The 27316-nt window shown below is 47.3% G+C and overlaps 1 protein-coding gene across 3 annotated transcripts in view; it reads right to left on the bottom strand.

Annotated features, from left to right (window-relative positions):
* Positions 1-27316, bottom strand: part of LOC139054676 (multiple C2 and transmembrane domain-containing protein 1-like) — a 270471-nt gene that overhangs the window by 178586 nt on the left and 64569 nt on the right. The window contains exon 1 of one of the 3 annotated variants that reach the window (XM_070532087.1): positions 7466-7557. The exons of the other annotated variants lie outside the window; for them this stretch is intronic. Within the exon in view, the coding sequence (XP_070388188.1) occupies positions 7466-7520 (55 nt within the window). The 5' untranslated portion in view covers positions 7521-7557. Of the gene's footprint in view, positions 1-7465; positions 7558-27316 lie in introns of those variants that run through there. 3 annotated transcript variants of the gene reach the window in all.

The raw sequence follows: 27316 nt of genomic DNA, 5'->3' as shown, positions 1-27316 counted from the left end.
GACAGACAGACAGACAGACAGACAGACAGACGGACGGACGGACGGACGGACGGACGGACGGACGGACGGACGGACGGACGGACGGACGGACGGACGGACGGACGGACGGACAGACAGACAGACAGACAGACAGACAGACAGATAGATAGATAGATAGATAGATAGATAGATAGATAGATAGATAGATAGATAGATAGATAGATAGATAGATAGATGTTTCACACAATATTGATTGATTGATTGATTGATTGATTGATTGATTGATTGATTGATTGATTGATTGATTGATTGATTGATTGATTGATTGATTGATTGATTGATTGATTCTTGAACTGCCTTAGTCGGAAATTCTTGTGGTTTCAGCAAAAACCGTGCTTTAATGTACACGTTATACTACGTGGGCTACTGCCATACGTGGACTTCCTCTTTAGCGAACTAATAATGTGCTCCAGTCATGCATTGCATTAAGTTATAAGTCTGTAGTCGTGATGCTGAACTACATTTACCAGTAAAGGGACATCTGGTGCCACATCGAGGCGCAAATGTCTCCTATATATTCATTTACAACACAAAACGATAATTTATGGTACCGCGCTCCACTGGACGGCGGAATACGCAAACACATTTCCTGAGGAAGTCAGCAGATAAAAAGAAAGATAGAAAAGATAAAGCGCGGCCAGAATGAGAAGAGATACAATAGAAATAAAAGGATACCGAAAGAAAAGCAGCACAGAGAACAAGGCGAGGGAGGCAAACGACAGCCGAAGGGAGGTTAGGGAAGGAGATCACGGCTGACCACTTTACTCGCGAGGCACTCACATTCTTCTGGCGCCTGCGACGCGGCCATCAAAAATCAATTGACTACTACGCGAGTTTATCTTTATATCTGATTCGTTTGCTCTTTCTGCATAGAGACGTCTCCTTTTTTTCGTTCTTTACTAAGTCAGAAAATATAAAGCAGAAAGAAAAACAAGGAGAACGGGACACGCTTTGTAAAATCTCAACGTCTGAAAGTTGTTTCGCCGAAGGTCGAAATGCGTAAAGGAATAGAACCCTGGACATTTCGGTCAGGCTTAGTAGGAACGAAACATCCTTGAAGACTCGCCTGTGTGCCTTTCTTATTTTTGTTGTGGTATACAGAAGGTGCATGCTTCGGTGAATAAAAAGAAAAGAAAAAAATATATGCGATCATCCAACGCTTCGCTAACTGGAATCCACTTGATGAGCTGAGATACAGAAACGTGCTCACTTACTTTGTTATTTCGCCAACCTCTACACCAGCCGACCACTGGTGTCACAACATGTAGGTTTTTTACATCACTGAAGCGGTACGACGAAGACCGATATCAAAGAATATGATCAGCTGACTTCACGGAGAATTCCTACGGTTGTACTGACTGCGATAACTGAAGGCTCTCGTAGCAAACGCCACCATCATCTCAACGGCTGCTGCATTTTTTTTCTTTCTTTTTTTTTTGCGATTCACATAAGGCAACGTCGTTCGCTACACTAATGCCTGCTGTGGCCTCGGAAATATGCGCACACAAGACCACCACTCTCAGAGTCTCCGCAGAGCGCAAAACGACGCGCGAATGCGCACTGTTTATCAAAGGTTATCTTTATACGTGATTCCTTTGCTCTGTCTGCGTAGAGACGTCTCCTTATTTCGTTCTTTACAAAGTCAGAAAATATAAAGCAGAAGGAAAAACAAAGAGAACGGGGCACGCTTTGTAAAATCTCAACGTCTTGAAGTTGTTTCGCAGAAGGTCGAAAAGCATAAAGGAATAGAACCCTGGACATTTCGGTCAGGCTCAGTAGTAGTGTACGGGCTACGTTGTCTGCGACCGCCAGGCTTACTCCAGGCTGTTTAAGTGAGATGCTGTGTCGTGCGGTAAGCTCCAACGCCCTGCTGAATGAAACGAGCTGTTGTGCACTCACCAGCCTGCTCTTTCGAGGGTTGGGAGTGCCACGGGGACCGGACCACAGGGCCGCACGACATACAGTGTCAAGGCGCGGCCTAGCCCGTACACAACGACGGCACATGCACCGCAGGTTTCTTCTTTTAGAAAGTCTTGCTCGTATACGAATGTTTTATTTCGACTGTCATTCTGTGCTTTTATATATTATGCGGTAGCGCTGTTTTGTTTGCACTGTTGCTTTAAGAGTTCGTTCCTAATGTCGGCGTTGTTTACAATATTATGGGGAATGTTTTACACAAATGCTGTGTATTATATATGCATTCTTATGTATGTAGATAATGATACGTTCGTATGTTACGGAGGTACTATAATTTGTTTTATGTATATCTTACGGGTAAAAGAGCGTCAAGGTGTACAGCACTTATGCGAAAAACACAAAATTTTTATGAAGAAGGAATAGCCGGCGCCGCAATCGCACGCCAATATCTGATTTTTATCATGTCGATAAATGTAGACGCGCAAATTGCCAGCATCCAAAACTGCGCGACGGCAAAGCGGTCGGTGCGTACTGTTCCCAACTGCACGTTACCGCAAGGGCATGGGTCCGATTCCCAGTGGCTGCGGAGGACGAAGTCTTGTCTCTCTTCGTCATGTGGAGGAGAGCAAAGCTGACGACGAGGAAGTAGCCTGATGACGACGACAACTACGTCATCACGGCGGTGGAGTAATGGAAAGGATTGATGACAAAGCCAAGCCCAGTTTCGAAATTTTGGCTGACTGTTGCAATAAAATCTAAACAAACAATACCGTAATGTGTTCATGCTGAAAAAAAAAGCATTATAACCAGCGTTATTCGGATGCAAAGTACGAAGTTTGGGATACCTCAGTTCAAATGGTTTTGACGCACCACATGCCGAATTCACAAAATCAGAAGACGTGGCAAGTTTCGAAGCCGCGATTTGACTGGTCACATTAAAGGAGTCTGCTGTGCAATCTACATCGGTTTTCAAAACGAGTAGCAGCATAGTAAGGAGCATGAGCTATCTCTTCAAGGGGTTGCGCCCCTTCATCTCCCGGAGCATTGAAAGTCGTGCGGTTGTCGCCCCTACACTGAAAAAAAACAACTAATGTCATTTACCAGAGTTTAATGTTACCAGAGGGTCCTCTCTCCAGTGATCCCGAATGGGAAGAAGCCCTCAAAAGCCCGGACCTCAAACTCCCAACTCAAGGCCGTCCAGAGGGCCCAAGAACTGGCGGAGCGTCACCACGTTCCCGTCCCGACTTCGGTGTCGCCTACGGTTCCGGCCCAAGGAGCTCCCCGCGTGCGATCTCCAACGGCTTAAACCTCCTCAGGACCTCAATAAAGTTCTTGACTGACTGAATGTCATTTATAAACACGCGAGCCAACCGACAAGAGAAATTGCTGAGGCTCACAATATAAAGAGTAGGGACAGGGCATGTATTAGCGAACCGTCTATCGCTCTTCATTACAAAGAACTGCGTTACCTTCGTAACTCTTGATTATCAGTTCGTCACAGTTGCCTCGATGTATCTCTGTCTCGCGCACGTCATGGTTTTTCAACTGGCACCTATATATATATGTTAGACGTCTTTTCAATACAATATCAGCTGAGAGTCGGCGCCGTGTTGTCCTTTTTACCTTCCTTTTGTCCGTGTCTTGTGTTGCGCTGTTACGAAACTTACAATGAATAGGGAGCGACCGAGCGAGTGTCAAAATGTCGCAAAACATCCTGCTCCCACGTGACCACATTCTGCAATATGACGTCACGAAGAAGTAAAAATCACGGAATTTTACGTGCCAAATTTGCCACGACCTGATTATGAGGCACCCCGTAGTGGGGGGACTCCGGAAATTTGGACCACCTGGGGTTCTTTGACGTGCACCTAAATCTAAGTACACGGATTTTTTCGCATTTCGCTACCATAAAAATGCGGCCGCCGTGGCCGGGATTCAAACCCGCGACGTCGTGCCTAGCAGCCCAACACCATAGCCACTGAGCAGCCGCGGCGGGTCACGAAGAAGTAACCTCCTGGGACAGAAACGAAACCAAAACTAGTAGTAGAAACGCTTTTATAAAAAATAATTTAGGGCTCTCTGAGGCGTGCCAGTATTCTTTATGAAGCTTAGAGGTCTGGTATACCTTGATTTAACGAAAAAGAAAATTGTAGTACAATATATCACGTCCGTGGCCCTTTAAAATTTAAAACGGCAGCGAGGTTCCACAATGCGCAGACCTAACGTACCTGTATGCATAGAAAGAACAAGAATAAGAAATTAAGATTCATGAATGCCTTTCAGCGTCGTTCTTAATTGAGTTTTCAGACTAGGCGACCTCACATAGAGTACTTAACACCCTAAATATTCATAAGCACCTCAAGGAAACATGCACTGGCTTATTGCTCGTGACTACATGCGGTGTTGTCGTGTGAAATTCTTGCGGCTCAAAATTTATGCCCACGAAATTCATACCAGCACATGGCGCAGCAAAACGGAGGGCAAAGGGAAGGTAATCTGCTGTTCAAGCTCGCGCAATCATCCTGAAAAGGAAAAGTTGAGCGGAACACCCGTAGGTTGTTGTGCAAACGGAATGGCTCCACGTATGTGTTGCGCAAAATAAATATAACTCATCCCTGTCTCTGACTTCGGTATTTTCCTTCCATGCCTAGCAGCAACGTGCCCAGATCAAGGTATTTCAATCTCAGTCGCGTTTAATGGCTTTGGCTCGCCCGTCTGCGAGAAAATTGCTTGTCGCAGAAAGGCAACGTGAACGTTGCAGGTGCCGCCGGTGAGCACCCAAAATAGAGTTTTATTAAAGAACGCCGCAACTCCAGCGAAATACCCATAAGCTGGAATCTCGCCTTACGCTCTCTCTCTCTCTCTCTCTAGCTGTTCTGCGACACATCTTCTGCATTCCCTTCCGTGCCTCTGCCCGAGCAATATGAGAAGACGGGCCTATGGCGGCGAAGCGATTTCCAGGCATCGACTGAGACCACATCAATGGCTCCAAAAAATGCCGATGAAGGCAGTTTTTTGTTGTTTTATTTTCAGGTAATTTTACTCTCTCGCACACGTTTGCCAGGGTTTTCCCGTGTGCGTCATATAATAGCAGTGAATGCGCTTGAGCGTGCGTGGGACTCCACTATAGTGTTCCTGTATAAGCTCCCGCAGGGAGCTGAGTTGCGCATAACATTTCCGGCGCCGCTCGCACCGCTATTCGCCGAGCGCTATCACGTGGTCGAAAATGGCGTCAAATGATCAACTGCGCCGCTGCGAAGTCAACTTTACGGATATGGCGCCGACCCATTTCCGTCAGTGCCACCGAAATTACAATCAGGGACCGTCGAGCGTGCGTAGCAACGATTGGCTCCGGGTTGCAGGTACGGTATTCGACGATATTAAGTTAATGACTTTGGTGAAGTGCTACGAAGCAGATCATTTTGACACTTGTATTTCAGTATATGACGGGTTGCAGCGCACCAAACTGCACAAATCGCGCGGAATGTGGCAAAGTTTATTTACATGGTGCCGTGTGGACCGAAAAGACCGGCCGACTCCGAAAGGGAACAGCAGGATATTCGGGGTGCGTTCGACTTGTTTACACTAAGGCAGCATTTGTCTCGAGTAACACTCCTGTACACGCTGAAATGCGTACACCTGGCACGAGAGGTTGTTGACTTGTGAAGTTTTTGTTGTATATGTGCAGCGCGACACAGACGCGGTACAAAGAAAGGACGACACGTCTGTGTCGCGCTGCACATAGACGCCAAGAATGTTAACTTACCAACTCACCCAATTAACTGTGTCGCTTGTACGATTGTTCTGACTATGCGGCTTTAGAACAGTGTGTTCAAAACAGAGTAAATACTAGCAGGTGCAATATGCCCGCTTCACCCTGGCTTTTCTCTACTGTCTTTTTTTTTTTTCGGCGCTCTGATTTTTCATGTAAGGTCGATTTATGTACTGGTGTTCATTGTTTTGCAGTAAGCGAAAAGATCGTGCGCTCCCGCTGATGAGACAGCTGTGATAGCTTCAGCATTTACCGCCCGCAATATGTTGCTTGTGCGATCAGCGTAGTCAACGTCAGGAATGTGAAATTATTTTTGTACGTTTAATAAGCGCTGTGTTATAGTAAATTAATCTGAGTAGTATGAAGAAATAAAGAAAAATGTGTTGTCATATTACAGTCTGCAATATGTGAATAATTACTTTGCAAGTTTGCCATCTTTAGTGATTAGTGCAATAAAAACAACCTGTTGTACTCTTAATCACTTGTTGCCTTTACAGTGGCCTTGAATTGTGTCCCCCCACCCCCCCAGGGCTCCGAGAACCGGCACTCAACCCCTGCTGCCACCAGCCATTGCTGATCCCTTCCCTTGTACGAAATAAATTTGATCTAGAAGCTCGCCCATCTTGAATTTTCTTCCACTTGCAGATTTGCTGCTACGAAGCACCTCTTTTATCTTGCGGTATGAATAGTTAAAGTAAGCTTTGCATAAAATGTGCGCATGTGAACATTTGAAATGCGTTCAAATCTACGTTTCTGTACCGCATATATCAAAAACGTGCAGCAGCTAATTAACGGTCACTGACATAACTGCAGGCACAATAGTTCTCTTGGCGACGATCATTATTCGCCTGGTTCCGGCAGCCAAAATGTACTCACATGTAAGCACCCTTCAAAACATTTCCTGCCTTCCACACTCCGCGAGAAAGTTTCACATGCATGCTGAAAAACATTGCACCGCTTTTTGTTGCAAGGTAATGCGCGTTTGCACGCGAACTTTTCAGCTGTTCGAGCCACGGGCGTAGTCAGGATTTTATTTCGACGCATCGAGGGGGGCCCTATTCCTATATGTACATTCGTGCGTGTGTTTGTATATGTGCGTGTATATATGCACACACGAACTAAAAATTTGGGGGGTCTGGCACCCTTCCGGCTACGCCAACCGTTCGAGCCAAGCTTGCATTAAAAAGTGTCATCTTGCTCAGCGCTTGCGAACAATGGCCGCATATAGCTGGCAACGGAGGCAAATGGAACACCGCGCAGCATTTGCCTCCTGCGCGAGCGAGGAGTTGCTTCACTGCAGAGCTGGAACACAACGGTGGACCTATGCGCAACTCTGCTCCCTGCGAGAGCATATACAGGGACACTAGACTCCACGTCTTAAGCGTGCCTGCGCGCGCGTTCCGATTTTTTTTTTTCACTTCTTTTGTCAGATTGTAGCTGATTTCCTTGCCTTCTGTCCTGCGATATATAAGCGTACGTTCAAAAGTACTCTCGTACATCTGCACCGGAAGCATAACTGCATTTCTACCAGAAAGTGGACACAACAGGCCGGTCAAGACAACGCCGGCGGCATCTTAAAGCGACGTGCCAAATCGCATACACAGAGCGCGGACAGAATGGAAACGGCGCGCTTTATAGCGCGAGAGAAGACCGTCCGAGGCGCGTCGACCGAAAGAAAAGAGGCCGCGTCATGCTGGCGCCAGCTACTATAGCTGAACATACGCCATCCCAACTCACCGCAGCGCCAGAAGCTTCCATCGTCTTCAGACAGCGAGGGCGCTATTCTGGACATTCCGCCATTTTCTTCGATGCGTGACGTAGACGCGACGCGAATAAAATGGCGCCGATGGCCCCGTTTTGCTTACGTAACGTGAGGCCGATTTGACGTTTTGCCTAAGAAACTAAAATGAAGGAACTGAACGTAAGGTTGCCGGAAAAGCAAAACTGTTTTCCTCCGCAGTAAAAATAGAGCAGCTATAGCTCAAAGCGCTTGATTATTCCGTAGAAAACGCTTCTCACTTCAGTCGTCTGCTGCGTATACAAGCCGTCGTCTGCTTCACTAGCCAGGATGCGTGTCTCCGCGAAATGGAATGAGTCATCGTATGTTGGCGCCAACGCACTTGTTTTCTTGCTTGGGACAACATACGCGACCTGCCAGTGGTGATGCGCGCACGTTCTAGGCGACGTCATCGCTACCTCGCGAAACGCAATTGACACAGCCCGACTCGGCTGCAGCTGAGACACGGCCGAATATATCACCGATAGCGTTGCGCGCGCCAAAGGTATCCGCTTGCGCGACCCAAGCGCCGGCGCTGCCACCTCTTGTTCACTTCGCTGGTTACTCTCACCGCTGAGGAAATTTCAAGGCGCCGCCTTCCGTCCATTCCTTTTTTATAAATTAAGAAGACACCGTTGTCACAACTTCTGATTGCGCGAAAAGGCGTTAATCTTGATTACAATACAAACGCAGCAGTCAAAAGTGGACAGCATTTCAGAAAGTTTGCTATGTTCAACCAATATTATTTCGTATAACCGTGTTCTTTTAAAAAATGACGGCCCAAAACACAACTGCCAACACCACCCGAGAGCGATGCAAATACTATGAGCGCGCGTTATGAACGAAATATTTTCATGGTGCCAAACGACGGGGAAAATGTGGCGATACGCATTCCTCTCGGACGTCACTGCATATGACTGCTCATTTGCATAATTCGCGCGGCTCGTCGCACCACAATTTATGGCGGAAAATCTCCCCAATGCAGGCCCAGCGCAACGTCACGCAACATCAAATTGACGTTTACGAGACGGCCCTTGCTGTGACGCTCCCCACAGCATATTCCTTCAGCCAATCAGCAAGCTGACATGGCGCCTATCTTGGATCGCCACCGCATATTCGCGAAATCGCAGATGCGTTGCACTGGCTTCTGCACACTACCACTCACATTATTTTTGAAGCGCTAACGTCGCAATATAGCTGCCAAGGTTCAAAAAAATTTATTATTCGATAAAAATTTCAGCCCTACGTCACGCTTCGTCACCTTGACAAAAACGCAAACTTGCATTTTGCAAAACTTCCTTTTCCCGGCACAAATTTCAAGGCACGTGAGCTCCCGACAGCCAATCAGAGAGTCAACATGGCGGATAATGGTGGCCGTGCATCCGCCATGCTTGTCGAGAATAGAGCTTTAGGGTCACGTTGTTGTTGTTTCTCACGTAAAAAAAAGCACGATATGCCGTACTTTTTCTATACGCGAGAAAAATTATCAGCCTACTGGCTGAAGCATGATAGAGGATAGTATGCTTTTCTATATATACTTGGCCTTATCTGTTCGCCCGCATCACAGTCGCGTCTGCTGGCGGTTTCCAATCCTACCTGATACGTTACTCAGTGAGAACAACCCAGCGGCGCTTGTGGGCATGTATGTGGGCGACGCGAAAAGAACACATGCGGGAAACGTGCGAAGTGCTTCCTCACACGCACATCCGCCGACTTAGCCAGACAGCGCACACTGCTAGATCGCCACGAACTTCATTGATCGGGAATGCGGCTGCTGGTAAGCTACAGTTCGGTTTCCCAAGTTCGTTGGTCTGCAGCCTTTTGCTGGTTATCCGAGTTCAAAAGGTGAACGTTTTCATTAACTTAAATGAACTGCATTTTTTTTTTGGACGCCTGATTTTTCCTCTGCTTACCAGCCGCGACCACGGCGAGCGAAGCTCTTACCTCCGGGATATAAATATCCCCAACATTTTGCGAGAACTTCAAAGACGACACGTTGGAAGCGTTTTCAGCACCGAAAACGAATGGTCAGCACTCGCCCCTTTCAGATGAATGCAAAGCGCTCGCCCAAGAGTAATGTACTGTCCCGGCGTTGTAGAGGTAATTTAAAACCACGCATTTTCCGCAGCCAAAACAGATCGCGCGCTAGCCACCAGTGGAAGCGCTCGACTTGGTTAAAGGAGCGAACGTGTGCTCTGAAGATTAGCGCACGGTGCTTGCCCTGGAAAGTGGGCCAACATATTAAAGAAGCTTCGGCGCAATCAGCAGATCACGTAATCCTAAGTCGTCCCGATTTGTTTAGTGCGCGAAGAAATAGCCCAGCCGCCCACCACAAAATCTGCGCTGTCGGCTTTTTTACGGTAATTAATATTTAATAATATAAAGTCGTTCAAGATTAAAAACGTAACGCTCGCCTCACCAACGCGGGAGAAATATAACCGAAGCGCAAGTTGGTAGCTCTCAAATCTACTTAAATTAGCGTAAATTCGGATTTCTTTCGATAACGTCTCCACGAGATAAACTTCAGTTGAGAAGGAGGATATGGAGAGAGAGAGAAAGGCAATGATGTAAGAAAGTGCATATAGACGAGCTAGCCATGCTGTACTGTGGCCAAGGGCTGAAGAAAATTACAGGCCACAGAAAAAGGCACGGGTAAAAGAGAAAAAATAATAAAACACGCGAAATAACAACTGTACGTGAGTGCGATGTACCGCACGAGAAATCTCGCACTCTGTCGCTCAGTGCACATGACAAACGTGGCCCATTGAGAGCCTGAGTGCCCTTCATCAACCTTGAGGAGGGCAGTATGTATGTGGCTGACTTCGGGGTTCAGTTCTCCCGGATAGAAGAGAGCGTGAAAAACGGTTAGTTTTTTTTTTTCGTTTATCCCGTTCACTGCCTCAACTTAATTAGCTTCCCATATGCGGTATAGTTGGCGATGAATTTCACTGCGGTTATCATAGGCGGCTCCAAGGCATCTCCACATGCCAAAGAGAATAGAAGTAAGTGCATGTAGTTTTTTTATACACTAGTAAAGAACGCAAGAACCCTTGCAGGACGACGCTTCTGCAGATGAACCGATACCAATCGGTGCGCGCATGCGTGCCGCAACTGACATCTACTTAACTATATACAGGATGCACAGCTAACTTTAACGGAGGTTTAATGCTATGCCGAAGCACTCGAGGAGAACGCGACCAAATGCATGTTGTTGGCTATTGTACATGGAGGAAGTGACACTGCCTTGTTGTTGTTGTTGTCGTCGTCGTCGTCGTCGTCGTCATCGTCGTCGTCGTCGTCGTCGTTGTTGTTGTTGTTGTTGTTGTTGTTGTTGTTGTTGTTGTTGTTGTTGTTGTTGTTGTTGTTGTTGTTGTACTCTGCCTGATTGCATAAATAGTTAAGAACGATTAACTAATTGCGCAGATACTAAAGTTGAGGCAAACTTTCCAAGGAGAAAGTTTCGGAGCGTTCTAGGAAGCACCTACTTGAGCATTTTCTAACTTCCTGCGCGTTGCGTAATCATTTGCCTGCGTCCTAAAGAAAGCCCGCGAACTGCGAAAAAACAAATTTAAGGAACGACAAAACACGTGACATGCCCCGCTCGCGCGCAGTGATTGCAGCGTTCTCAAACGTGCCGCGTATGAACCACAAGCAGAGATGGCGTGCGGCCAGTTCTGATTATTCGCTGTCGTAAACCGCCGCGAGCCAAGCAGATCACTGGTGTAAATCGCGCAGCCAACACCTGCGTGGCTGCTGTGTCACTTCTAAGCGGTATAGCGCACCAGGCTATACACCATGTTCGTTCACAAGCGGCACGGTTGAGGGCACTGCAATCGCAACGCGCAAGCGAGTGCGGCACGTGCTTTTTTTATTTCATTTTTCATATCTCGCAGGCTTTTTTAATTTAATTATGGGGTTTTACGTGCCAAAACCACTTTCTGATTATGAGGCACGCCGTAGTGGAGGACTCCGGAAATTTAGACCACCTGGGGTTCTGTAACGTGCACCTAAATCTAAGTACACGGGTGTTTTCGCAATTCGCCCCCATCGAAATGCGGCCGCTGTGGCCGGGATTCGATCCCGCGACCTTGTGCTCAGCAGCCTAACACCATAGCCACTGAGCAACCACGGCGGGTACAGACTTTTTTGAGGGAACAAGAAGAATGATTACGTAACAATTAGAATTTGAAATTAAATTATGGAGTTTTACGTGCCGAAACCAGGACATGATCATGAGGCACGCCGTAGTGTGAAACTCCGGAAATTTGGACCATCTGGGTTCCGTTAATATGCACCTAAATCTAAGTACACGGGCGTTTTCACATTTCGCCCCCATCGAAATGCGGCCAGCGTGGCCTACGTAACAATTAGGAAGTTAGAAAATGCCGAATTAGATTTTTCCTAGAACGCTCTACAAGTTTCTGACTTAAAGTTCTGCCCTAAATACTTGCGAAGTTGGTTAACTAAATTTGATGAATTATAAAATTAGGCAGAAAAAGAATGTGACTTGCTGCATACAATAACCAACCACTTGCATTTGGTCGCGCCCTCCTAGAGTGCATTGGCATAGCTTTAAACCTTGGCTAAAGTTAGCTGGGACACGTCATGCAAATATCATTTTTCGTTTCAGCTGTATGCGCGACGATTTGGGAAAATTGGTAACGCACAATACGGCTTAGACGCTGGCACACGTAGAGCTACGTGTGTCTTTGCGTCGAGCGCGCTATGTGTACACCAAACTCAACTTCACCGTAAAAGCAACAATTCGATACAGTGACAGCACCAAGCGTCTCAGCCAATGCGTCGTCCCTCGGAGACCTGACGGATGGTATGACTATCTCGTTACATTTTGTGGAAGAGAAAAAAAAGAAGACAGTAAGGAAGTAATCCACACAGCGCACGAAGACAGTAACTTGAAAGGGACAAGACGAGTGCACGGGCGGAGTGTCATCCCAACGCCAATTTCCTCGGTGTCGAAACGCTGGCATGGCGCAGATGTTATTTACAACATCACTCCCGTTGCTCTCAGATGAATCACCAAGCTTGTGTATTTTCTTTCCCTCTCTCTCTGGTGCGGCGCACCGATGTTTTGTGAGCGATAGCGCGCTATAACGTTCAAAAGCATAACGGCCTGCGCTGGGCCGGGTCGCCCACTCACGATCGTATACTGCGTCCCTGCACGCGTGGCGAACGACAAGAAGGGTCGTTCCCGCAAAATGGCCGCCTTCGCGAAAACCGGCGCCGCCATGCTCTCTCCCTCCTTCTCTCCTTGATTGCTTCTGCTCGTGTGCCCTCGCCCTCCGCGAAGGCCGGCCAACGTCGCCAGCGAAGCAAAGGCGCAACGTCGTTATCTTGCGCAGTGCATCGTTCACCATTCTCAACCTCGGGTTACCGACGAGCGGGCATAAAGAAAACTTGTCCCGAGCGGATTTGGGTCGCGGCTGTGCTTTGTCAACCCCTCCTCTTTTTCCGCTTTGTGTACGTATATGCTTCCCTGCTCGTGTTTGTGTGTGCGCGCGGTGGTATGGGCGTGGAGTAATAAGCAGAGGTGGGGGAAGGTAAGCAACATTTCTTTATTTGTTTTGCTCAGCTTTACCTTCTGCGACGCCTTTTTTCTCTCACCTCTAGCGCCACACTCTCCGTTTACCATCTGTTGTCGCCCGTGCTCCATCTTCCCACCTCTTCTCCCTCACCAATGACGGGTGCACCGCCTTGACCACAGGGGCGGAATCAATCATCGCCTTCCCCTTCGTCTCACCATCACCGTTGCCGGCCACGGTACTTCGCTCTCCACACACTCGCGCGGTCCGGTTACGCCGAAGCGTGTTTCACTGCGCGATACCACTGTGCTGCCAGGGAGCATCCGCTTTCAGGATGGAACAGGAACGTGCGCGTGCACGCTCCTCCCGTTTGCGCCATTTCCTGTAACCGTTTGTCCTCGCAAAAACCTTTAAGATTACACGCCAAGCCTGGCAACCGATAAGAAATTACGTCAGGAACTGCGAAAGGCGTAACTGTTGCTGCTTGCTCGCCAGCGTAACCCGTACTCGCAAACGCGTGTTGCACACACTTTCGATGTGCTTTTGGCGCGCCGCTGCACCGCCGCGAACATTTCGCGCAGCGTGTCGACCGCACTCCAAATACGGCCGAAATGTGTTTCTTATGGTTGTCGGTGTAAGTGGTAAGTCTGTATTTTTAACCGCGGTAAACGCTACAATGTATCGCGCGAGACCAAATAGACACCTCAATGTCGAGCGACCGCAAGTGTGTCACAAATACGTTTCACGTAGTCACCACTTTAAACTTCAATGGAGCAGCCGTACGCTACTGTTCCAAGCCTCTAAGACTTCCGCATGCACGTACGCAAACACGCTTGCTCGCTCGCCCCCATCGCACGTTCTTAAGAACAATATGCTTAGCAGTGCTCAGCTCAGAGGCCGCTTTTGTTCGTTAAAGCAAGCTTTTCTCTTCCCTCCTCCTAAAGCAAGCAACGAAATGCGAGAGGCGAATTCGAGAATTCGACAAACGGCTTTCGCGTGTTGCCTCCTGTAATCCTCTAAGCCTCTTAGAGGCTTATGTATTAAGGTCTTGAGAGAGAGAGAGGGGGGAGACGGAAAGGCAGAGAGGTTAACCAGACTGAGTCCAGTTTGCTACCCTACACGTGGTGAGGGGAATGGGGAGTGAAAGAGGAAGAGAGAGAACTCTCTCTTAATGTCTTAAGGTCTTAAGGTCTTGGGCTACCCTAGGTCTTAGGCTGTTCTTGAGCAAAAAGTGTCACCTTAGATCTCACCTTTCAGGGAACTTGATGGCCTTTGAGTGGGGTCTCTATTAAAAAAAAATAAGAGCTTGCGCGCGTGTTGATGAACTGTGCTCAGCAGTGTAAACAAACGCCAACGCTGCTTGCGGATGCGCCTCGTTGAATGCGGGTTTCCCACCTCCACTATAGTTCATTAACGTCAGGCTCACCGCTCTTAGCCTCAGGCGTCAGGGTTTTCAAACCTACGAGCCCGGCGCTCAGCTGCGCCAGTTCGAATGCCTTGAGTGCAGTTTTATTAACACTCCCTGGAGTTGAGGCACTTAGCTATAAGTAGCCTCAAGCTAAGTAACTTCTAACGCGGTCTTCTTTCTTTATTTTTCATGAAACTGCAGAACGCTTGCCTTTGCCTCTCTTCTAGTTTTCCGTCCTTGCCACAAGTCGCGCTGCTACATTTTTGTATAATTCAAGCAAACAGCACAAGATGACAAGGCAACTGACAAGGCAATCATACTCATTTCGGAACAGTGATTGGGCAGTGTTTCCCACTCTAAATACTCACTGAACGTTCGCAAAAAGCATTGACGTTAGAATTGTTTGTAAGACAAAATTACAACCAATCCTGATGCTGAACGTACCATTAGAGAAGGAGGCCAGCCAATGGCAAATAGCCCTTACGAACCAAAATCTTTGTGAATGCGGCCCCAGCTCAGATGGGGTTGTCTACCTGCACGCTTGTGTCTCAAGCGGCTTTACTCCAAGGCACTAGCCGCTTCTTACTTTAATTTACCAAATATGTAGGACTTTACTGAAACCAGACATGACTGCGGCAAAACAAAATATAACTTCAAATGTTATGGTTACGGATATATACAGAAAAAAAAGAAGGCGGACATGATGTGCAGACACTTCCGTGTGGCTATTGTGCAAAATCGCAATTATCAATATTATAAGAAAATTTGCACTGCTCCCCACCGTGAGTCTAACCAGGCTGAGGGAGGCTAACTAGGCTGAGTCCGGTTGACGACCCTGAGCTGGGGAATGAGGACAGGTGACTAAAATGTGAGTTTACAGCACGCACGCACAGACACACTGAAGCAATGGCGCAACGTCGTTATCTTGAGCACTGCACCGGTCGCCATTCTCGTTCGGTCCGTCACAAGCGGTCACATACTACAAACTGGTGCATCCCAATAAACGCAGCGGCGATTTTGCGCCTTTGCACACCGCAGACGCAGAAGATGTAGAGAGTTTACGAAGCTCTTCGTTCGGAAGTGCCCTTTGTCATTGGCCGGTCGCCTTCACTCGCAATACGTCCAGCATCGGGATCGCCTGAAATGTTCTCTTGCGAAGAATTTTAGCGTAAGAACTTTTTTGTGAATACGGGCGAAGGCCACGGCCCCAGGTTATTCGGCGTGTCCCCACCCGGTCACGTGTAACTCTCACGCTGCTGTTATGATCACGCTTTGGTGACTAACCGAGCAGTCAACTGTATTTATCGGTTTTGTCGGTAATCCGGTGCAATGCTTTACCTTATGCGATAAACAGCATTGCCATTAATGGGTCTGCCACCACTTAGCCGCGCAAGATTAGCGTTTGCATTCGTACGTGTACGCACGTGCCCACTGAGGAACATTTCAGTAAAGTATGACAGTAACACACGAGGCGATACTCCCAGGCTGCCATCAGTATAGAGTCGCTTGCCTTCCTTGGCACCGAGAATATAGGGCCTGTCAGCTAATGTTAGCCAAGCTACGAAGAAAAGAAAAAGAAAAGATTGAAAATATACGGTGCAAGGTACGATAGTAAGAACTATGGTGTTCGGTCGTCAGAGATCTGACAACATACCATCGTGGGTCGTATAATTATACTTTGCGCCGTGTTTATCGAATATGTTTTTCATTTAAGAGCTTGGCTAACGTTAGCTGGAACACACGGTATATACAGGCATATATATATGCACACCTTATCTAAAAGGCCTCGAGCCAGTTTTCGTTTCTATCCCCGGGTGGATAACAGAAAACCAAATAAAGAACGCTCAGTGTCAGAGCGAAGGCACCAGGAAGAATTGCCGTATACTTCCGCGAGATCATCTCCTTAATCGGTTTTTCGTGAGTTGCCTATGCGCGCCCATCGGCAAGTGATAACAAACGAAACCCGAAAACCCATCACGCGGACGCCATCCTTCATAATCGGCTGACGCGGCGTAGTTTGGCCGCTGACGGTTCCGGCCGTTCGCGAATCGCAGCAGCGCATAACCGCCACAGGCTAACCTTGCCCGGCCACTCCAAAGGACGCGATTCTTTCCCCACTTCGCTCCATCTCTCTCCACCGCTGCTCGACCCTACTCAATCACGGGAGGCGAGCAAAGGGCAAGGGCCGCCCTGTGAACATTCATTACTTGTTTACACATCTTCCTTTCTTTCTTTCTTTCTTTCTTTCTTTCTTTTATGCGAGGCATATTACTAGAGCTCAACCCAGCTCCTCAGGCGCGGCGGTGTCGCCTTCAATACCACGTGACACCGTGACGTCACGAGAGAGGAGAAACGGGGCTCCAACTCGCGCCGTCGCTCGCGGCGTCGCCTTCAGGGCTGACCACGTGACACCGTGACGTCACGACAGAGGAGAAACGGGGCTCCAACTCGCGCCGTCGCTCGCGGCGTCGCGGCGGTATATAAGCAGCTGCGCTTGCCTCTGCTAGACACTCACGAGGTGAGATGTCTCCTGGAGACTGAGCTGCTCGTTGGAATGAGAAGCGAAGGTTGCGGCGTGCTACAGAGACTGTTTCTAGGTGGCTTTGCTATGGCGCAGCGACTACGCGCCCCGCATCGGACGCGGTGAGCGTCGAGCAACGCAGCGTTCGGCGCGACACCGAAATGTGCGCCTGAGCAAGCGCCGCACGCCTGAGCCGACGCCGACGACACCGGCTTTTCTGCGACACGAGCTCCTTAACGCTGTCGCGTTAAAATATCTTTCTTTCTTCCTTTTTTCTTTTTTTCTTATCTTTCACCTGTGTGTTAGAGACAGAGGGAAGACAAGAAAATATGAACTCATTCTCTTCCATACCCCACTGCTGCTATTGCACTGGTGATTCTGTTGCACCATTGTGTAGGGTAATTGCCCCTTTTAACTGGAGGGCGTTTTGTGATTAGGTGTCTCATCGACTTCATTAACTTAATTCATTTTATTTTGCTAAGAGAAGAAATAAATACACGCAATATGTTTACAGTTATCGCCTATGGCCAGTATAGGCGTCTAAATGCAGCACGTCCCAATGCCGGTAACAGTCTTATAAACAATGGATAGCCATTTGAATCTATCTATCTATCTATCTATCTATCTATCTATCTATCTATCTATCTATCTATCTATCTATCTATCTATCTATCTATCTATTTTTATTCTAGCGAACGTACATATCGGTGAAAAGATAAGGAAGACATGGCGAAAAAGCTGCACACACTGCAGCTGTTTACGTCAAACGTAAATCCCGTGCAAGGCGCTTGTTCCAAAGTACAGGGCAGTCTCCCAGATGAAACGCACCGCGGATGCGCGACCATCGCTTTGTTTCGAGTCTTTCGCAATATGTCTGTTTATTTTTTGTCACATTTTTTCTCAACTTTCACACGCCGGTAGTGAGACGCCAAGAGAAGAATCGTGAAATGGGAAAACTGAGGACTACTGTCGGTGGCCGCGCGTCTGCCTGATCTCCGGTATATCCCCGCGAGGATTATCTCCGTCCCGTGCCGCGGCGCGGAGCTGATGAATGGTCGGGTCGAAGCGAAGTAAATCCCGACGGCCTCGCGCTCGCTTTTGCAGATCGTTGGCGGCGGTATTGCGAAGCCCGCTTTATTTGCCCGGCCCTTGTCACATACGTCGGCGCCGTGACTTAGCATTGTTAATATTTCTTCACTTTTCATCTTTTTTTTTTACTTCTTGTTATCTGTTAAGCGTCCGTCGCTTTTCTGACAACCCGGCACGTTGGTGATCGGCGCAAAAGGAAAGTCACGTATTGAGATAGATAGATAGATAGATAGATAGATAGATAGATAGATAGATAGATAGATAGATAGATAGATAGATAGATAGATAGATAGATAGATAGATAGATAGATAGATAGATAGATAGATAGATAGATAGATAGATAGATAGATAATCTGATAGATAGATAGATAGATAGATAGATAGATAGATAGATAGATAGATAGATAGATAGATAGATAGATAGATAGATAGATAGATAGATAGATAGATAGATAGATAGATAGATAGATAGATAGATAGATAGATAGATAGATAGATAGATAGATAGATAATCTGATAGATAGATAGATAGATAGATAGATAGATAGATAGATAGATAGATAGATAGATAGATAGATAGATAGATAGATAGATAGATAGATAGATAGATAGATAGATAGATAGATAGATAGATAGATAGATAGATAGATAGATAGATAGATAGATAGATAGATAGATAGATAGATAGATAGATAGATAGATAGATAGATAGATAGATAGATAGATAGATAGATAGATAGATAGATAGATAGATAGATAGATAGATAGATAGATAGATAGATAGATCAGTGGTCCAACAATGGGTGACTGACCGAAGAACAAATTACTGAGTCACCCCTTGTTGGACCACTGTTGACCACTTCTTTCAGCGGACTTCTGCCTCATTTAGTTTTTTCCGCTTGGCGTACCTTTATGTATGGGCTGCAGGTTGATGATTCTTTGTGAAAGTGTTTGTGAATGGTCTTGCACGGCCTTTAAGCTTCTTGCATTTACACGGCCACCCCGTCGGCGCTTTAGCATCTCTCTTATACTTTGTAATCACATCAGTGGAGGTGCCCATGGAATTGGCCGACAGTTAGCTTACCGAGGACCTAAGGCTACAAGAATTGTATTGGGAGCTCCCGGTTCACACTTGGATATTTACGCACAGCGATAACATTGTGGTTTCATCGTTAGGATATACATGCGACCGTTCCATGCGCGTTAAGCAGGCGTCGCCTTACGTTCACAACTGCCGCAGTTTCCGTCTAATCAGAGACGTGCAAACAGCTCTTTTAACACCAACCGGAACTGTTCCCTATATTGCATGGGGAAGAATCAGGTATATCTGCCTAGTAAACTGGCTGGGCAACAACGACAAAAAACTTGCGATGGGAAAGAAATAATCACAAAAAAGGAAAATAACCGCCCAAGCACTCTGTGCAGATGGTTAACCAGCAAAGCTGAAGCGTGCGGCCCTCGTGTTTATCCTTGGGTTAAATCTCGATGGTTCAATAAACGACAGGTTAGCAGGCTGCCGGATCCTCGGTACGTAGTTGTTGCTTGCGCTAGGCTCCACGAGCCTGTTCTTGTGCCCGGGCTGCAGCATCGGCACGGCGTAGACGAGCTTGTTCCCATTTCTGCTTGCGGCGTTGCTGATCGAAAGCTGCCTGCTCCTCAGGAGTACGTATGACGCGTATGACTCACCGAAACTGCGCCACGGGTTCGGAGGAGCGCTGTATAGTGAAGGGCCCCAGGTTAATTTTCACAACCCGCGGTTGTTTAACGTGCACCTATACCCATGGCATACGTACACGAGGGCTTTGTTTGCATTCCGCCGGCGTCGGAAGTCGTACCCGAGACGTACTGCTCGGCGGTCACCATGGCTGGTCAGCGAAAACAAAACGCAAAAAAAGAAAGGATATAGTGTCTTAGGATGTAAAACACAAAGGTAGGTCAGTCTTCCAAGTGGTGATTTAAAAAAAAAGATAAATGGAAACGAGCGCGCTGAGCGATAGATTTTAACTCATTTCAATGCAAAGTTCACCACTGAAAATGTATTTCATCCCTACACAGACAAAAGTCTCGCTATACGAGAACCGCGAAGAGGCCCTGGTGAGCAAGGTCCCAAGGGAGATGCGACGGGCAAACCTCTCATAACCACGCCCTACATGCACACAGTATCACACCGACTGAAAAAAGAAGCTGCTAGGTGTGGCTTACGAGTCGTCCTCACAGCACCACAAAAGCTAAAGGGATTGTGCGCAAAAGTAAATGGAATGACCAGAGAAAAGAACACCCAGAATGCATGCACTACACACCACGACAAAAGATTTATTGACTGCGCGACGGGAGTAGTCTACAGGATGCTTTTCTCCTGTGGGGCTGATTATGTGGCCAAACAGGCAGGTGCGTTTCGGCGAACATCGTTATAACTGCACTATGATAAAAGCACCAGGGCACCTAGCCACCATTGCGTTTCATGCAAGTGCAAGGCTATCTTCCACAAGGCAGTGATATTGCTGAAAAGTAGGAACCAAAGTAAAAGAGAGGTCGTGGAAGCGTACAACATCAATATGGACCCACAGGGCTCGTGTCAGCGCGCCGTTTATTTCACTCAGCAATAAAGAGGTTAGCATAATCACTGACAGTAGAGCGCGTAGGTAAACTTGGCAGATCACCCCTGCGCATGCGTGTAAGCTACATGTACGATTCGCTTGCTGAAAAATAAACCAGTTGATAGTTTGCGCACAGCAGGCGTTGTGTGTTGTTTTCTCGCTTAAGTCCTGTCCCTTCGTCGCTCTGCGCAACAGTATTAGTTATGTCGAATCAACTAGGCACCTGCGGAATTTTTCTTCATTACGTAAGGTATTTAGAGCGACTATGGTCAATCAAAAGATGAAAAACTATCGAAGCCTTTTAGTTACGCGTCAGCGTCTGTGAAGTACGAAAATAGCGCTCACAGCAAGTGTTCCCGCTTGAAGCCGCGCCAAGAACCGGATAACCACGTCAAAACATGCCCAAGCAAGCAGCGCTGGATGTCCGAGAATAGCCCGAAGGCAGGCTGCGGGAGGTTTCGCCGAAACAATTCATTTTGACAGCTCCTCTCTTTCGAGCATTGCTATATATATACCCGAGTATAACGTGAAAGTTTGAACGAGTTGGTGCGTGGGTGATTCGTAGACTATTCCTATATAGGTGCGAAATGTCGATGTTGAGTCATCATCGTCGTCGTCGTCGTCATCATCATCATCATCATCATCACCATCATCATCATCATCATCAGCCTGGTTACGCCCACTGCAGGGCAAAGGCCTCTCCCATACTTCTCCAACAACCCCGGTCATGTACTAATTGTGGCCCTGTCATCCCTGCAAACTTCTTAATCTCATCCACCCACCTAACTTTCTGCCAACCCCTGCTACGCTTCCTTTCCCTTGGAATCCAGTCCGTAACCCTTAATGACCATCGGTTATCTTCCCTCCTCATTACATGTCCTGCCCATGCCCATTTCTTTTTCTTGATTTCAACTAAGATGTCATTAACTCGTGTTTGTTACCTCACCCAATCTGCTCTTTTCGTATCCCTTAACGTTACACCTACCATTCTTCTTTCCATCATCACTCATTGCATCAAATCATTGTCATCAAATCATTGTCATCAAGTCATCAAATTATTGCAGATGCACGCGATGGCTACACAGCGATAAATTAAATAAGACGCAAACGCCGAGACGCACAGATCTTTTTAAGAATAAGGACAGAAACAGCCGGTATAAAATCGCTAGAAAATTGAAAGATTTTCAATGATACGTAGCACGTAAAAAAATAATAATTATGAAGAGTGTGGAAGACAAAAATAAACACTGCGGTAGCAAGGTAGGCAGCCAACCAGAAGCTTAGATGAACTTGCAGAACGCTGCAATGAATTTCCCGCGGCTGCTGCCAAACTGAACAGCTCCAAACGATAGTAAATAGAGAAGGCGTCATCAAAAGTGCACAAGATGGCGAAGGTGCAGTTGGTGAAAAAGTTTTGTGCTTGGAGATGAAGCAGCGGCAAGAGTAAAGAAAGCGATCGAAGGTCTCTCTCTCTCAATCACAAGAGAAGGAGGAAGGAAAAAAAGTTCATTCACCCAACAGTAGTAAAAAGCAACAAAGGAAACCCCTGCAGGTTTTCTTCGTATAGCTTCGTATTATATACTGTCCGATGAATGACAGCCCTTCCCTTTTAATGGAGCGTACTCCACCTTGCGGGTTTTGGAGGAACTGGTTTGCCACAAGAAGTATAGGTGTTGGAGACCGAGAAGCCCGTACGGGTAAAAATGAAAAATTTATGAAGTGGATTTTACAGCGGAAGCTGTTCAACATCGCCTCGCATTGACGAGAAGAAAGGCATCGGTCCGCCTCCTATGAAAAGCGTAAATGCTGAAGATCGACCGAAAATGACAGAGGTGGAGGATACAACGCACTTAAACGATGATTCAATCATTATTCAAAAAAGAAGTGAGGCGTGTAGACAGGACACAAGAGTAGAGAAGTGGACAACACGTTGTTGTTGTCACGTGCAACAGAAGTGGACAACAGCACGTGTTGTCCACTCCTCTACTCTTATGTCCTGTCTACATGCCTCACTTCTTTTTTGCATAATGAATCCTTACCAACTAGCTCAGCTTTCTGTCGTTCGATGATTGAATGAATTTTACTAAGGAAGGAGTTGCTCCTTGGCCTATGCTGGGCTACCGGTAGATTTGAATGGATGTATAACAGAGGGACTCTGAGAGTGGTGGCGTCTACGTATTCATTTTCGGAAGGCACAATATTCAATACTGTAGCGGATCAGTGCCACGTTGTGTGCATCGCAAAGAAGCTGCACCTGTTTCGATTGGAGGTCGGTGGCCGGAGTGAGAGCCTGCCGCTGTTGCAGTAAATTAAGTCTCACTTGAAAATTACTGCAGTCTACTGACTATATTTGCTTTATTTCTAACTAACTGCCTCGTGTATCATGTTTAAATGACGATATGAACAAAAAAATAAACAACAGACATATTCTGATGCTAAAATATTTATGTGTGCTTCAAAAAAATTGTTTAATCTGTTCAAATTGCTGATTAAAAGTGATGAAAAGTCGTCTGTATGCAATTAATTGGCACGTCGAGTTGCGCTGCGTAATAACGTCTATAGCTCGGCGGATGATAAAAATTACAATCCCCATCATCTCAAAGGCAGTGGAGCGTGCGCAACTTACAGTGATCGGTGAAGAGTGAAGTGGTGTCGATAAATGCATTAGAAGGTTTACGTTTGAGATTACGAAAATAAACGAAAGTACAAATAGTAAAGGTATGAGGCGATTGGGGAGTCAGGCGAGCCTCAGTTAAGTATATGTATATGAACGAACACAACAAAATTCGAAAGGACGATTATTTACGCCATACTGTATAGAATTGAGCAATGCCTATGCCTACGTTTCTTTTCTCTTACTTTTTTTTCCGCTTCGACTTTCCTTCACAAAAAGAAAAATACCTTGCTCTTACAAAAGTTAAACTAAACTACAGACGTACTATATTCAGAGGCAGACGACGCTCGCCAAGAACAAACTACAACATATGATCTATCTACGACCATGTCTATGGCACGAGGCCTCTAATTCTGGTTCGGCGATGCCTGCTTCTAGGAAGAGAGTACGCTTTCCGACCTCCTCAAGCTGCGGTTTGTCACAACGTTGTTTTGGCGCGATGAGAAACGACGGCATCGGAGTCCATCCGGTCCGGCCGCCTGATTTGGCTTGGCGTTTGCTGTCCGCTCCGATTCGACAAAGTGCATGCGCTGCGGTGATGCCGGCAGCTCCCGAGCGGGAACTCTAATGTGTGCGCATGCGCGAAACCCTCGCGCCAGCATCGGAAGTCGGAACGCCGCCCTGACTTCTGCTCGGAGCCGACTGGCCGACTGAGCAAAGCGTGACGGTGCGTACTCTTGCCTTCGTCGTTCGTTAACGCGAAAGCGTTAAGGGTCCCGTGTCGCAGGAAACCCGGTGCCCCGCGTCCGGCGTCCAGCGTCGACTATAGTTTTTAGCGACTCACAATCCGCAGTTCGCAACTACGCGCGGGGGCGCATTTCCTCCGAAGCTCTCCAGATTCTAAGGAAAGCTGGTCGACAGCACTTCGATAACACCGCCATCATATGGTTTCCAGCGCACGTCGCCACCCCCACCGATGAGGGCCTCATTAACTTGAACGAGGTAGCACACCGCTCTGCGCGAGAACTGACCCGCCGCGCAGAATCGGAGACCGCCTCTTCGAGTTCAGAACTGCTGGCTCAAAACACGCGAGAACGCCTGGTCAGGTACAATGACATCACCAAGCACTACCAGCTAGGCAGGCGGTTGTTGCCCCCACCTCACCCCATGCTGAAACGTCGCCAGGCAGTCATCTGGCGACAATTGCAAACACAAACCTTCCCCAGTCCGGTGCGATTGCAGCACATTTTCCCCGCGCAATACCCGACTGCTCTTTGCAAATTATGTCAGGAAACTAGAGCGACGCTGTCACACATGTTGTGGGAGTGTCGGGTTACATCAGCTCTAATGGCAGTAGCTCCGGCGGCTCTTGCGTCGATTTGGGCCGCCGCTCTGCGCAGCTCCAACCTCAAGACACAAGAGTGGGCTGTCCAGCAAGCCCGAGAGGCGGCGACGAGGCAAGGCCTCGAAGTCCCCTCATGGGAGACCTGAGCCCGGGTCATCAAATTTGCCGGATTCAGAATAAAGTTGTTTCCATCCATTTCCGCAAAAGTAATTTCGAAGCACGCATAGCCAACCACTCTTCTACCCACCAGAGTTGCTCACACCTTGCATTTCATTCTTTACAATGTTATTCCTCGGAATGTTGAGAATGACAGCCCACAAACAAATGCCACGTGAAAAAAAAAAAAAAACTCCGACAGCACATACCTTTTATATTGGATCTTCTCAGACTGACGTACCCACAGAAACCGTTTGTGTGCACGTGCATGTGTGTGTAGTTTGATTTTTCTTTATTTTTTATTTTTTTTATTCTTCTCTCCCTCTCAACTATCGCATCCTCTTGCCCCTCCCCCAGTACAGAGTAGCCAACCGGAGATAATCTCTGGTTAACCTCCCTGTCTTTCCCTTGCCTTTCTCTCTCTCTCTTCTCAGACTGAAACATTAAAAGTACGAAGCACTAACGGGAGATCGGCCCACGCAAGAGGTCACGTTTCAACCAGAAAGCTCGCCTTCGTGCGTAGCGTTCGCCGCCAGCGTTCTCCGGTATACAGTACGCTTACATAAGCTGCAGCTGCCGGGATGCGTGAAAAGTGTTCGGGGATCTTTGAATGCTATTGCGTTCCACTCTTAAAGGCGAAGCTTAAGCGTCCTCCATTTTTTTTTTTTGTGCACCCAAACGTACTGCGTGTTCCCTGCATGCCTTCTAATCCTACACGTGCAGACCGCGCATGCGCAGTCGACACCAGCGCAGCACGGCGGTGGCGCGAGCCCGCCTCGAGTGTCCGTATATTTGGTATCGCAATAAAAGCCCCCTTCCGCTAACAGCCAGTCCGGAACTGGTCCCTGTGCCCTCCGTTTCGCAGTATCTTATAGCACTGGAGTTTGTGCTGGTATACGAAGAATGCTCTGCGGCTTGAGATAGCGCTCGGAAGCGCTCGTCGCCTGCTCTATAGAAAGCACACGACGCTATGACGTGGAAGGCCACGTGGGTTCGCGCGATCGCGATCATGAGTAGCTGACGTCACCCATACACCTTTGACTTTAGCACCCTGTTACTTTGAAGCAAAGCTTCCAACGTGCGCGCTGGATCGGCATATTTCTTTGTTCGTGCGCGCCACCATCTTGGGCTGTTAAACGAAAGACGGCTCACCTATAGCGTACAGTTACGTTAAATTTACGTAGTAGTGAAACCGCGAACACGTCTGTACAGCCATTTTCGTGCATACGAATCGACCGGCCCATATTGGCGGTTACAGTTATAAAACGCCAGTGTTAAAAGCCAATCCTACCTCTGGAAACTTAGCGCAGAAAAGTGTACAGGCACAAACGCAAAACAGTTCAACGTGGCAGAACTCCAACGCTTCCGTTTAGAAGTTTACCGGTTTTCACCATTTACAAACACACATCCCGAAAGAAAAGTCAATGGCAGGCTGCAGTGTAGTGCACCAACAAAGAACGCCGCAGACTTGCCATCAGCTTTGGTTTGCACCTATAATTACGGTTACACTAATTCACCAATTAATTTTGCCAGAAAATTACGCGTGCAAATATGCCGGCGTCTCATTTACATTGCCGGCCTCATCCCTGTTACATTCATTTCAAAGCTCGGAAAAACACGCCCCATGCATCGAGCACACGGGAAAACACGCACCTCCTTCCTGGGCGCAAAATCGACTGCAACTATCGCGAGACCAGCAATTTCCTGCGACCACAGGCCTCGGTGACTGGTGAGAAACGGCCTCTGTACAGGACACGTATAGGCACGTATATCTCAGGCGAGAGTGTATTGTGTGGACAGTCAATCCAGAACGGAACAAAAGTCGAGAACCTCTTCTCCACTTTCTCGTTCTTCCTTTTTCTTCTCTTTTACTTCTCTAGAAGCTTTCCTTCTGGCTGCACCTCTTGGAGAAGAGGAATCGATTCTCCATAGTTGCCCCCTTCTGTCGCCAGAGAAAGGATCTCACCTTTTGGTTCCGGGCCAGTTTTGCTGGTATTTATTTCTCGTTCCCAGCTTATAGAGCGCGGGCTGCAAGCCAAATCTCAACGGCGCGAAGGTATGCCGAATTTTTGGAATGCCACCCTCTCTTAAAAGGAGCCGAGTCAGAACTACTTCTCGCGTTTTTCTTTTCCCGAGATAAACTCTCACGAAGCAAGGAATAAGAAAGAATTCCTCTTTACGCATATCATGGGATCAAGAAGTGGCGGACCCACACACGATAATTACTTCGTGCGCTAAACTGGGCCTCTTACGAGTAAAGCTACGTAGTTCTAAAATGTTATCGAATAAAACACAAAAAGAGCGAGTAATTAGAGTCAGAAACTTATTCACATTTAATATTGAGGTGCATGACACCGTCCCTATACGACACCACCATGCTAAAGCTTAGTTAACAGCTTGCTTGCTATCTTGCTTTCTTGCTTACTTTTCTTAATATTTTCCATCCCATTTTCCCTTCCACCAATGTAGGGTAGCCAACCGGACTCAGTCCTGTTTAACCTCCCTTCCTTTCATTTATTCTCTCTCTCTCTCTCTCTCTC

This window comes from Dermacentor albipictus, chromosome 1 (assembly GCF_038994185.2).
Source record: "Dermacentor albipictus isolate Rhodes 1998 colony chromosome 1, USDA_Dalb.pri_finalv2, whole genome shotgun sequence".
NCBI classification, from domain to species: domain Eukaryota; kingdom Metazoa; phylum Arthropoda; class Arachnida; order Ixodida; family Ixodidae; genus Dermacentor; species Dermacentor albipictus.
This window is presented reverse-complemented; position numbering and strand designations above follow the sequence as displayed.